At 46.8% G+C, this 13,416-nt stretch overlaps 4 protein-coding genes across 4 annotated transcripts; 3 read left to right on the top strand and 1 right to left on the bottom strand.

The window, feature by feature from the left end:
• Positions 1-2,966: 2,966 nt before the first annotated feature.
• On the top strand, positions 2,967-3,841 carry MSY001_3054 (uncharacterized protein; the record flags this gene model as incomplete). The annotated part of the gene is made up of 2 exons (XM_018884940.1): positions 2,967-3,097; positions 3,124-3,841. 2 exons carry the CDS (start codon positions 2,967-2,969, stop codon positions 3,839-3,841), a joined length of 849 nt encoding a protein of 282 aa, XP_018741550.1.
• Positions 3,842-3,915: 74 nt separating this feature from the next.
• Positions 3,916-4,607, top strand: MSY001_3055 (uncharacterized protein; the record flags this gene model as incomplete). Its single annotated transcript, XM_018884941.1, has 2 exons — positions 3,916-4,292; positions 4,316-4,607. The coding sequence occupies 2 exons, from the start codon at positions 3,916-3,918 to the stop codon at positions 4,605-4,607; spliced, it is 669 nt and encodes a 222-aa protein (XP_018741551.1).
• Positions 4,608-6,157: 1,550 nt separating this feature from the next.
• On the top strand, positions 6,158-9,013 carry MSY001_3056 (uncharacterized protein; the record flags this gene model as incomplete). The annotated part of the gene is made up of 1 exon (XM_018884943.1): positions 6,158-9,013. One exon carries the CDS (start codon positions 6,158-6,160, stop codon positions 9,011-9,013), a length of 2,856 nt encoding a protein of 951 aa, XP_018741552.1.
• A 2,885-nt stretch (positions 9,014-11,898) lies between these two features.
• MSY001_3057 (uncharacterized protein) lies at positions 11,899-12,709 on the bottom strand (the record flags this gene model as incomplete). The annotated part of the gene is made up of 2 exons (XM_018884944.1): positions 11,899-11,922; positions 12,320-12,709. 2 exons carry the CDS (start codon positions 12,707-12,709, stop codon positions 11,899-11,901), a joined length of 414 nt encoding a protein of 137 aa, XP_018741553.1.
• Positions 12,710-13,416: the final 707 nt, after the last annotated feature.

Below are 13,416 nucleotides of genomic sequence, written 5' to 3' on the forward strand. Positions count from 1 at the left end.
AGAAGGTTTGAAGTTATAAGTTGAGTCAGACATTTGCGATTGAGGGACCTTTAACACCATTTGACCCTTTTCACAAGATATGCTCATTATGGGAACATATGTGAGGAGTTTGTGGACAAAGGACCATAGTATAGACGAATCACTTTGCTTTAATGAATCCGAACAGCTTGTGTCAAAGAATTTGAGGAAAGGAAGCACCCGATGAAGCATCTCCAAATCGAACAGAAATTGAATTGGCGCCATGTCCAAGTGAATAATAGAGCCTGAATGACATAGAGTAATAGCCTGATCATGCGATGAAGGTAAAGGATTAATATTAGTCCATTTGCCTTGACCAAAACATCGGGAACCAAGAGACCATTCCAGGGGGTCTGCAGGTATGACATACTCACTTCCGTGTTTTGCAAGAATCCTTATGATAGGTACTCGAACACCATCTTTGAAAATTTCATGAGCAACTAGTTGTTCAATCCGACATGTCGAAGAAGAAATTCGAGATCCATCATAGTTGCCCTCCACGACCAGGTTTTGACAATCCATGGTTAAGAGTGCACCGACGTCTTTGTTGGAAGCACGCTCTTCTTCATCAAAGAAAATTTGAGTTGTGAAGGAAGAAACATGTATATAGAAAGAGGCTGATCCAATCGATACATCTAGTGCATTGTCTGACGAGCCCGTGGATATCTGCAAACTGTCAATAAGTTCTTCGATCAAATTGAAGCAAAATAGTAGATCACAATTGCTTGCCAGAAAAGTAATAGAAGGTGATTCCAGGCTAATAAGAGGGTCTTTATTATTTGTCGAGTTGCCAGGACTAACATGGAATTTCATGCACTCCTCGATACGAAGAATATCCATAGTGACATAATCAGGTGCATCTTTCTCAGATAAAGAATGATTCAAGGGAATAGCAGAAGAGACCGGAGAATTGGTATTATGATGAGTTGTGTAAGTGCGAGGGCGTAGTGCTTGAGCCTGAATACCTGAACATGACATGTTTTCCTTTTCCCCATCGAAGGAGAATTCATCTACCTTGAAGATGAATTCTCCCTTCTTGCTACCGATGTGAACTTCCACATCATTTACAAGGATCCTTAGTCTCTGAATAAGTGCTTTTCCGAATGAAGCCACAAGATTTTCGAATGTCGAAGAAGATGCCTCGTGTACTATATCCGGATGTTCAAAGTCTTTAGCTTTGGGGATGTCGTTTTCTAGCACGATAAAATCATTAAGCTCCATTTCGGAAGAAATACTAGGGGAGCCGCATGTATCTGTTTCGTTTTTGAAAAGCATCATGGCAAGAGGAGATTGTACAGTAACATGGACCGTGCCATTGAAAATATTGGGCCAAGGTAGTTGTACTCGTATGCATTCAATATAAAACCTTTGAATAGATGGTACCCAGTATGGAAGGATCTCTTGCAATGCCCCCGCGTCAAATTCCAAGCTTTGAAGCAACAAGGCTCCGTCATGAAACTCAAATGAGTCAGGCAAGTTTAAATCTGGCTGAGAAACGAATTTTCCCAGAGTATTTCGAAGAAATAAGCATACAACTCTTTTTTGGACCGATTGTGGAATACTCCACGATAAGAGAGAGGTGAAGAGCCCTCCTGCACTCGCCAGCATGCTCCGTGCGTGCTGTGCGTCAATGGAGGGCGGTGGCCCCGCTGCACAACAAACGAAAGTGGAGGTGTCACTAAGCCAGATGCTTATATACGCACATCATCGTGACCAACTGCACAACAAAGCAGTTGTCCGTGCTTCCGGAAGTGGGTATGGGTGTAGCTGAGTCGCCAGGAATGTCCCGGCATGTATCCAGCAACTCTTTATCTTACCTTGATGCCAAGAAAGCATCATCATTGCGTAAGCGCAGTGATATTAGAGAAGAAGAGGTGGCTCAATTATTAGCTGAAGGACGTGCACATATTCGTTCTCGAGAAGCTCCGCCACAAGAACAGCACTTACATCCCGATATGATGATTTCTAGACATTATAATTCGCCAACGAAGGCCAGTTCCCAATTTCTCCAAACTCCGTTAGGAAAATCAAAGACAAGGCATAATCGAGAGGCGACCACAGGTAACAGCTCCCCCCTATCTGCTGATTGGGGAGAGGAATACCTTCATACGTCAACGAAAAATACTCCAAATATGAACTCATATAAGAATACTATATCCTCACCTCAGCTTAGCAATATGGTTCGCTCCAGGAAGATGGATGAGTCGTTGCCACGAGGTAGACACACGTATTTGCCTCGAAGTTTATCACACACACGTAACTTGTCAAATGCATTAAAACAATGCAAAGCAAAATATACGCTTCACCCTGCTGACGATTCTACTTCGGAACTATTGATACAGCAGCTAGAGTCTGCTGCGGAGCTTGCGGATATGCTGAATCAAGGTCTTCGAGCAAACTTGGAATACCCCACGTCAATGCATTCTCAGAATGCAGAATCGTCACTGAACGCTGATCTACATACTCTCTTGCACTACAGTGATGAGCAAGTTCGGCATCTCACTGAAGCACTACTGGCTCTCATGCAAGAGCATCGGGCCAAATCCTATGAACAAGATGTATCTTGCACTCCCAGGCAAGCAAGCAGACAACGATCGGCTGATTCTTCCTTTTATACGTCTTTCTCACCAGCTACTGGACCTCGTCACCAGCATTCTTTTTCATATGCAGCGCAGCATACCCCTGAGCTTCGTGGCTCTTCACGGCAAAAAGTCGGATTTCCACGGCAAGAGCCCTAATTTCAGGATTTTTATGGTCTGCTGGCAGATCTAGTACTAATGAGCTAATTTTTAATTTTGTCGAACGATCCAACCATGTTGAGAGCACAGCAAAGCGTTCCGTGGCTGAACTTGGCACTCGCTTGCACATGGATTGATCACTCAATCACGCGACCTCCACCCGGTTAGATAGATCCCCTGGTCCGAAGAACCCCCACACTCTGCATTGCCATGGCAGCAGCTCACGACTTGTCCGATAGTGTACTTGGAGGTCCTATTCAGGTGCAAGACAGTAGGCTCACGGATGCATATGGACGCACGCTTCTTCTAAGGGGGGTTAATATTGGCGGTGCAAGCAAATTGTATGTATATACAACCTCTCACGCAGGCCCTCTATACCCTCCAACGTAAGCTCAACATATCTGGATCCGGAGAATGTATCCTTTGTCAATCGGCCATTTCCATTAAGCGAAGCACATGAGCACTGTGCTCGGCTGCGTGCCTGGGGTCTTACTTTGGTTCGCCTACTAATAACCTGGGAAGCTTTGTCACATGCAGGTCCGTGTCCAGAGTACCCGATTGATGCAAACTATGTGACATACCTAAGAAAATTGCTTCATGTTTTTGATCAGCATGGAATCAAGTGTATTATCAATGCACATCAGGATGTTTGGAGCCGCTTCTGTGGTGGAAGCGGCGCACCGGCTTGGGTGCGTGGATTTGTTGCTAACGATGAGACGCTCCGTGCAGCGGGAATGGACCTGCATGGAATTGTAGCAACTGGAGCTGCCCTTGTTCCCGAATCACCTGCAAAACCGATGATAAGTAAACCAAGCAGAGGGCGCTCAGAGCCAACAGGTCCTTTCAACTGGCCGTCGGGATATCAAAAAATGGCGCCGTGTACGATGAATACGCTATTCTGGGCTGGGAGAGTGTTTGCTCCTAACTTCTGTTTGCTAAGAGATACATTTGGTCGTTCCTTGACGCGTGAATCGGCAATGAACATCCAAACATTTCTTCAAGAGGCATACATTGAAGCCTATGCCCAATTGGCGGAAGCACTCTCTCCCTTGCCAGCACTAGCAGGATTCGAGGTCAGTGGCTAATTTCTTACGTGCAGCTCATGAATGAGCCACATCGTGGATATATCAATTTGCATTCATTTCATCAATGGAATTTCATGACAGATCTGCATATTGGGCATTACCCCAATGCCATCCAGGGTATGGCTCTTGGAGAAGGATATGCTCAGGATATACCGTTTTATGTCAAGTCATGGCCTGTTCCATCACGCGTGTCACACAAATCACATATTGACCCGCATGGGTCGAAGGCATGGGCAAAAAGGGATGCGGATCCGCAATTTCCTTCGACACGTGTCACTGACGGATGTATTTGGCGTGAACATGGAGTGTGGGACTGGGATGAGGAAAAGAATAAGCCCGTTGTTTTACAAGCTGACTACTTTGATGTGGATCCTCGCCCAGGCTATGGGCGCCAAGCAATCGAGTGGTACCGCGATTTTTATGGGCCGTTCGCTTTAAAATTCCAGGAAAGGTGAGTTCTAATGGTTAACTCAGGCTTTCTCAAGTACATCCGAATGCTTTGTTCTTCGTGGAACCTATTCCTAACGAGTTTATGCCTCATTGGTCCGCTGGACAAGGCTCTCCGGTCCCTGGCACAACCCAAACATCCATTGCTCTCGCCCGACCAGAGCGCTTTGTGTACGCACCACATTTCTACGATTTAAATGTTTTATTTTTTAAGGCTTATACCGGAATGAGTGTAAATGTACAGGCTTTGAGTCGGGGTGCATTCATTCTCAAGGCACTATATTTTGGTTCCTACGGACTCATGCGCAAGTATGTATAGGTTATGGCTAACCACAGTTACCTTCATCAAATCGGAACGCTCGTAAGGAAGGGACATGAAGCTTTGGGATCCGTCCCCACTTTGGTGGGAGAGGTGGGGATCCCCTACGATGTGAATGAGTCGCTACACAAGAGGCCAGGTCAATACCAATCCCAGGCAATTCTGATGGATGCTTTGATATCAGCATTGGAGCGCAACTGGGTGTCGTTTACTTTATGGAATTACAACCCTAGTAACACAGTTGCTCGGGGGGACACATGGAACATGGAGGACTTTTCGATCATCAACCTAGAGCATCAGGCTCGCGATCTTGCAAACTGGTATGGAGATGAGCCTATGTACGCAGGTGGTCGAGCGTTACCTGCCATTATTCGACCATACGCCAGTAAAGTGGCAGGGATCCCTCAAAGCACATCCTGGAATCGTCGTACTCGACGTTTTTGTTTCACATGGGTATCTACATCTCGTGTGGAAAAGGACTCTATGGAAACATCTGCAGGATGCGTGACAGAGATATTTGTACCCGATTATTACTTCCGAGAAAAGCAGCCAGAAATCGTGTTGAGCGATGGAAAGGCCATATATGAACCGGAAAAGCAAACGGTTCATATTCTCACCGGCAAAAATGAGCCAGGTACCCTCCATTCTGTTGTGATTCACATCCCCAGAGAAAAAAGACTGTACACATGGCAGCTGATTCTTGCACTGCTGGTTCTTCTCATAAGTATATGGATAGCAATGTATGCTGTATAGACTAAAAGTACAAATTTTTCCCCAAGTCCCACTGGCGAGTCAATCTTGGAGGCGACGACGAACGAATATTGTTAGAAGAATGAACCAGTTTATTCAAGTCATTTCCGTGTTTGGAAGAATTATTGTACGAAAATGTCGACCTCGTCTCACCACGAGGTGGTGAAGACTGTCTAGCCGAAATGGGTCGCTCCAAGGAAGGGCCTGCACGCTCAGGCCTAACATCCCAGCGACTGCGACGTGATGGATAGTGATGAATTTTCTCAAAGTTCTTTTTAGAACATTCATCCGCCTGCCTTTGATTGTGTGAATCGACATTTCGTAGCATCGAAGCTAGAAATCGTTTGTTTGTGCAAGTGGGTGGGTGTTTGCGTGGCCTGTGTTAATAGCAATTGTACCTACGAGGAATATTGCCTCTGATAGGCAGGATCCTTCATACGCGCTTCCTCAAGAATTAACTGTGTAATGTAGTCATCTAGTGGATCATCGGAATCAGTGGCAGAAGCACGGTCTCCTGCGGCCGCACTACCCGACGAACGCATAGGCCGTCTAGATGGTGGCTCGCGCTCAATCCAAATGTTGATGTGTCGGCCGAAAAGAGCGATAATTATCGCATCCCAACTTATCGTCTGACGGATACCATGGCAGGGTCTGGGACCGCAGAATTAGAGCGAGTCTCGAGACTGCTCCCGCTTACCTTCCCAATTCCTGAGCCAAAAACTCACTCTACACTTATACCACACGATGATCTTGTGCTAGAACAGGAATTGCTTCGTAACCCAGACAATATGCGCACATGGATGGGCTATATCACGCATGTGGAAGAGGTGAACTACCGCAAACGTCCTATTCCAGACGCGTGGATGTCGTCGGGCAGCGTAAAGCTACTCGGACTGTTGTCAGATGAGACGCAGCGCATCGCACTCCAGCGCATTGTCGGCTTGTATGAGCGCGCTATCGCTGTCTTTCCGTCTTCATATAAGCTATGGCATCGATACTTGAATGCACGGTCGCGATTTGTTGCTGGACATCCAAGAGATGATGAAGAGGGTTATCGTCACAGATACCTTCACGCATCCCATGGGTTAATCGAAACAGGCCCAGAACTCTTGGAAGAGAGGTTGCGCGAGGAAAAGCAAGAGGTTTGGGATTTTGCCCTCGATGGAACAATCGGCTGGCAAGAATGGCGAAGCTTGGCAGCTGCCTATGAACGGGCTCTTCTCTGTCTTCCAATGATGCCGCGCATTTGGCTTGACTACCTGAGCTTGTTTGTGCATCCTAACTGCTCGCCGATTCTTGCTCGCACACACGCTCGTCGCACATTCGACCGAGCACTTCGCACATTACCTGGCTCTCAACACCCTCGTGTATGGAAGTTATACTTGAGATGGGCCGAGCTATGTGGCGGAGAGTTGGCTCGTCGTATTTGGCGGCGGTACCTACATGTGGATGCTACGCTATCGGAGTCCTTTGCAAAACTGCTAGTCGATCAATCAGAAGAACCTAGACTGGCAGATGGGCTTTCAATGAGTATGCTTCTCGTGAAAGAGAACATCACCGACGATGCGTCTCGAGAAGAGGACGAAGACGAGAATGAAGATGGGGATGATGACGAGCTGAGCCCCACGATGCAACAACGAATTCTGGAGGCATCCAAAATGTACCTGAAATTGGCTCGTGAATCTTATCTTGGAACTTATACTAGTCCCGAGGGAAAAAGTTCTTACCATTTGATGCTTCAGTGGTTGGAGCTCACTGAGCGTTACCCAGAAGTAATTGGCCTCACCTTGGAACAAGAGAAAAAGCTCCCTCAAAGAGATTCGGAGGTACCTGCTCCTTCCCAGGAAACGGACTTGCGTGACCCTACCCGCCTGCCGGTCTCACAAATCATCCATATGGATGGATTGGCTCACTTCCCAGACCAGGCAGGTCGTTTGTGGTCCGGTCTTGCGACCTACTATATCAAACGTGGTGATTTTCAAACAGCGCAAGAAACGTTTGAGAAGGGTATGGTGTCAGTTCTTACTGTGCGCGACTTTACGCAAATATTTGATGCTTATGCGGAAACAAGTGAAAATATGATTCAGTTCATGATGGAGGAGCTGGAAGAAGAAGAAGCTGAAAGTGAAGAAAAGCAGGCTGAGCAGGAAGCTGAAATCGATCGACGAATGCATGAATTTGAGGCATTGATGGAACGGCGGCCCTTCTTGGTGAATGATGTTCTATTGCGGCGCAATCCCGACGACGTTCAGGAATGGGGAAAGCGTGTAGTGTTGTGGGGCGATAATGATGAAAAAGTCATTGAAACGTACAAGAAAGCCTTGGATACGATCAATCCGCGAAAAGCAACTGCCAACCTCCATCAGCTTTATATCCGCTTTGCCCAATTCTACGAAGTAGGAGGCGCAAGAGGCCGTAACCGTTCAGATCCAGTCGAGCACGATGTCCCTAGCGCTCGTCAAATTTTCGAAAAAGCCGTTAAAGTGCCTTATAAACGTGTGGATGACCTTGCGGAGGTTTGGTGCAGCTGGGCAGAGATGGAAATTCGCAACTCGAATTACGGGGAAGCATTGCGTGTGATGTCTCGCGCAACAAGTGCACCCAGCAGCTATCAAAAGATTCGCAGTGTGTCCTATTATGATGAGTCAATTCCCCCCCAGTCGCGCCTGTTTAAGAGCCTAAAGTTATGGGCTTTCTATACCGAGCTAGAAGAGGCGCTGGGTACAATGGAGAGTGCCAAGAAAGCATTTGATCGTATTATGGAGCTCAAAATTGCAAACGCTCAAACTATCATTAACTTCGCCTTGTTTCTAGAAGAGCACCAGTATTATGAAGAGGCCTTTAAGGTATACGAACGCGGTGTTGAATTGTTTACATACCCCGTTGCTTTTGAACTGTGGAATGTCTACCTCAGCAAGTTTGTCAAGCGGTATGGTGGCACCAAGCTCGAGCGGGCGCGTGATTTGTTCGAACAGGCATTGGATAAATGTCCCCCTCACCTGTGTAAGCCTTTGTACCTCAAGTATGGACAGCTAGAGGAAGAATATGGTCTGGTTCGTAAAGCCATGAGTATCTACGAGCGTGGAGCCAATGCGGTCACTGAAAAGGACCGCTTTGAAATGTACACGTATTACATTGCGAAAGCCACTGCCAACTATGGGTTGGCAGCTTCGCGTCCCATTTACGAAGCAGCCATCGAAGTACTTCCTGATCGACAAGCAGCATCGATGTGTTTGCGCTATGCTACACTAGAACGAAAGCTGGGAGAAATTGAGCGGGCCCGTGCGATTTACGCACATGCATCTCAGTTTTGCAATCCTAAAACGCAGCAAGAATTTTGGCAAATTTGGAATGCGTTTGAGATTGAGACCGGAACCGAAGATACGTTCCGTGATATGTTACGTATCAAGCGATCAGTTCAGGCACAGTACAATACAGACCGCGCAAATGTTGCCTCATCGATTGTTGCACCGCAAGAAGCACCAATGACCTCAGATCCCATGGCCATGTTGGAGGCACAAAATCGCGGTGAAACCTCAGGGAGCGAGAAAGTGGATGCTCCAACCTTTGTCACAGCTTCACATGTGTCAAAGCCTCAAGTTAGCACAGTGAACCAAGAGCAAGTTGGTGATGGCAACGATGAAGATTTACTGTAGCTAAGTACTAGATTACATCTTTTGATAAAAAAGCAAGTAGGCATGACCTTGGTCGGAGCTGTTTGTGCCGTATTGTATCACATCTTCGATAGGCATAGGGCAAGTGTGAGTATCATCGATATGGATCCACCCTTCATCATCTTGACGCTTCACAGCCACAGTATAGTGACCACCAGAGGCAAGGCGGCCATGATGGTATACCACGCCGAAGAGTGCATATTTGTGTGTGCCTGATACGCGACGACATACTGTACTTAAGATATCAGGCGTAATATCCAAAGTTAGACCATATTCAATGGCTTTTGTGCTCTTTTGAACGCCGTATACTCCGTCAAAAACAAAGCGCTTTAGATGCAGTACAAGCACAGGTGGAAGTACTTCCAAGCAGATTTGCTTTGTGGCATCAACGAAGGTATGGCGTTGTTGAGACCATACACCGGAAATAGTTTCTGGTACGGTAATTTGGCGTAATGCATCATTGATATTACGCACATGCGATGGTTGAATATCCAGAGGTAGTGAGCGGAAAGGCTCGAGAACTACACTGGTTTTAGACCCTGGAGTCATCAAGGTACTTCGCAGTTTACCATCAAATATGCGAGTAATAGGGGATTCTGTGTCGAGAGTACCGCTAGAGCGTGTTAAACTGGTTTTCCCTTTTTGGCCAACTTCCAGCCATTCATCCTGATCAGGGCTTGCAGGCCGCTGGATTTCAAAAGTCTCAACCTCCTCATCACTTGATTCCACAGACGCAGGTGCAGGATCTGCAGCAAAGGGGTCCGCACTGGTCTTTAGGATAGGATTTGACGGTAGTTGTCCCTTGTTTTGTCGCTGCGCAGTGCGGCGTTGAATAAGTTGGACCTCGTCGTGAAGCGTGCTAAGAATCAAGCTGAAGAATTCTTCTGCATCCTCCTGATGACCTAGCTGAAATAAATCAAAACGCTTGTGAAGGCGCATCGCTTCATATATATAATCAGGTAAAAGAGGTGCCATATCATGTTGCCCTACCATAGAAGTGCGATCGGCAAGCGGAATTTCGTTATAGAAGCGAAAAACCGCCTCTAACAAAGGGGTGGAATTGCTGAGATCTTGTGGAACGAGAGAACGAAGCTGATTCAGGAAATGGTACAAGGGACGACAATAGATTAGCATTTGCAATATGACGCTAGCAAAACAAGAGTTGCCTTGGTTGATAAGGCCCACGGGTATTGTCAATGGAGCATCAAATAACGTATGAGCTGTTTTATAAAGCTCATCTATTGTAATAGAAGGTGTTCTCGTATTCCAAGAACGAAAACTGCCAGGTTTGGAGGGTCGTGTGGGTGAGCTGTGGTTTGATGAGACTGTGACCGAAACAGGTGATGAGGATAAACCGTTATGTTGGGATGCAAGTGCACTACGACCAGTGGCACGCACTGGCGTACCAACGGTCTGAGACCATGCCCGAGGCTTTGACCACGCGGGAGAAGAGGGTAAAGACGAATGAGATGAAGTGGGACATGATGAGACAAATGACACAGCTGGGAAGGGGCGTGGCGTTGTATCGCCTTGCATACGAATACCATGAGTTTTGGCACTGCGAAAAGCACTGGCACTAAGCTTTAAAGAAACACCTGGTATATGGGGGGGGACAAGCAAAGGTGTATCATACCAAACAATTCCAGCTGCGCAAGGTGGCGCACCACGCCGAAACGAGTGAGTGTCAAACCGTTTACTAGAATAACGGGGTACAACCTTGACAAGACAGTTGCACAATGGTACTTCACCGATCTGCGTAAATGCAGAAGCCCCTCGCGATGCTAACACATCATCCGAGAGCCCACTCGGAGTCGAGTTCGGCATAGCGACGGAATGAGAAGTGGAGCTCATTACTTCCACCTTTGGTTCGGAGGGCCAAGCATAAATATTTATTTCAAACATATCTATGGTCATCAGGGGTAAGGTCAAATGTGGGGAAGACAAGAGCTATCTACAATGACCTGACGTTTTGATATGAGAAAATAATCATTGATTATCACTTGCCGAACTTGTAGTTATCTTGGGGGGTACTAGACCAGACGGAGACTTGTCCTCGGCTTGACCCGTCATGATCGCATTGATATCCAGCATCAACTGCGGTCTGTCGCCAAGTCCAAGAGGAGCTGGAGATTGAGCAGTGTGAAAAGTTGGTTTTTCAATAAGCTGGTCATGGAAAATTGGGGAATGTTGGTGCGACTCTTGTTCAGATGGCAGAGTACCGAACGGGCTTGTATCATGATCAAGTGGACCTGTGGTTTGGCTCAAGGGCGTCACAGGGGCTGAATATATACTGGTACTCATAGGTGAATGAACACGGTGCAGTGGCGAGCGGGAGCGATGGAGAGGTGGAATGGCAGTAGCTGAAATGAACTCAGAATTGTCTTGGTCTCCAATGACATTCGAATGCGAAATATATGGAACGGAGGGAGTATCCACAGGGTACGCAAAGAGATTCTGCGAATTGCTAGGCCCGCCTCCAAAACTGCCAAATCCTTCGAAACGAGGATCACCAGCATAATTGAGAGAATTGCGAGGGCTGCAGCTAGAATTGCGAGGGCTGCAGCTAGAATTGCGCGCGAGAGAAGCTGAGCCAGATGGAGTAAGAAGACCTGCACTTCGATGCATGAGTGCAGGGCTACTGCTTCGATTGACTTCACCATACATCATTCGTTTCATATCGGGCACAGATTTTTTAGTCAAGAGATCATTGTGGATTGTCGGATGATTTGGCTGGTGGCTCGGAAAAGAATTCTGGGGCATGAGCAGTTCCGAAGCATCCAGGTGAGGTACGTTGGTTTTCGTCACAAGTACATAACAATCATCGCCTGTGCCCATCGTGTAGTGATAAAGCCCAAGCTTCTCGGATACTAGATGAACAACATGTCTTTCTTCTGGGGTTAGTGATTTGGAAAAGGAGAGTTCATCACGCATGCGATCATCTTTAAAGAGAAGAACTCGCGAGTAGATTTCCAGTGTAGAGGTATCATTAAGGTCAAGAACTGGATCTCCAGAGTCTTGTAGTGACATACGGGGTAGAGAGAAGCCAGACACAGGGTCAGAGGAGCGATGTGTTGCACTTGCACCAGGAACAGGAGAGCAGCCGCGCAGAGGGGCATTGTGTATATGCAAATTAAGATGTTCTGAGGTAGGGGACCGCTCTTTCTTACGCTCTTTGTCAGGAAAAGAGGGGAATTGCAATCGTTTTAAAGCTTTCTCTTTCTCAATGCGCTCTTTTTCGCCAGCCTGAAGAACTTTTTTGTATTCAACACGAAGCTTGCGGCCACTTACCTCTAGACCATTTAATGCATTGACCACTTCATTGGCTTCCACAGGAGAATGAAAATTAGCAAACGCCAACCCACGGAAAATGCCTTGGTCAAAGTGATAATTAAAGGCGTAAGGCACAGGGATACCAAGGTCACGAATTACATGAAGAAGTTGCTCTCGCTTAATGTTGAAAGGAATATTCTTGATAACAATGGCAGTAGGAATGATATCAGTCTCACCAGAAACGGCAGCAGGAAGGCTATTTCCAAAACGGATCGTAGGATTCATGGGCAAAGTTGCCGGACTTCCCGTCATACTGTTGCTGCGTTCGGCTGGTAGCGTGAAGGTGCTGCCAGTGGGTGTTGATACTTTACTCCATGCAGGATTGAAAAAGGGGGAAGATGACTTCATTTGGTGCAATGAAGGCGAAGGAAGACCGCTGCCAGACCCCAGTATAGCGCCCGAATCATGAGTAGGGATAGGCGTCTGGGCGAATATGCCTGGATCGGAGGCAGAGAGGGAGTTCGATGATGATATACCATCACTTGATGGCATAAGACCAGGTCCATATAGTCGGGAGAGTCTTGAAGATTGTGGGGAGTCGGGGCTGCTTAATGACGAGAAAGGGAACTGAGAAAACACTGCAGGTTGATCCAGAGTTTGATCCCCATAAGAGGGAGGAACCCCATTTGTAGGCATGGAAAGCTTTACAGAAGCATTCTCTTCAGTCTCCAGAGATAATTTGTCGAGAGACGCGGATAAGGATTGACCAGACATGTTGTAGACTTAATTGTATGATGCCTCGTCAAAATCAAGTCCTACAGCTTTGAATCTTCAGGAAAACTCGACAGTTGATGGAGGAAATCTTGTCTTATATGGTATGGTATAGATCTTGTAGGTTTTGGCGACCAGTGAAACCTCGCTTAATCTCGATCTCCGGTTCCGAACGAAAGCGATGACAGATGTCTTGACGCGCAATTGAAAACTCTGCGAGGACTTGTGCTTTCCGCATTCTTGAATTACGTAAGGATGATGAATCGATGCATAACAGAAACGGCCATAAGAATAGGAAAATGAAGAGCGCGAGGAATCCGTAGAAAAGTTATATCATTTGAAAC

This window comes from Malassezia sympodialis, genomic scaffold, assembly GCF_000349305.1.
Source record: "Malassezia sympodialis ATCC 42132 genomic scaffold, msy_sf_17, whole genome shotgun sequence".
NCBI classification, from domain to species: domain Eukaryota; kingdom Fungi; phylum Basidiomycota; class Malasseziomycetes; order Malasseziales; family Malasseziaceae; genus Malassezia; species Malassezia sympodialis.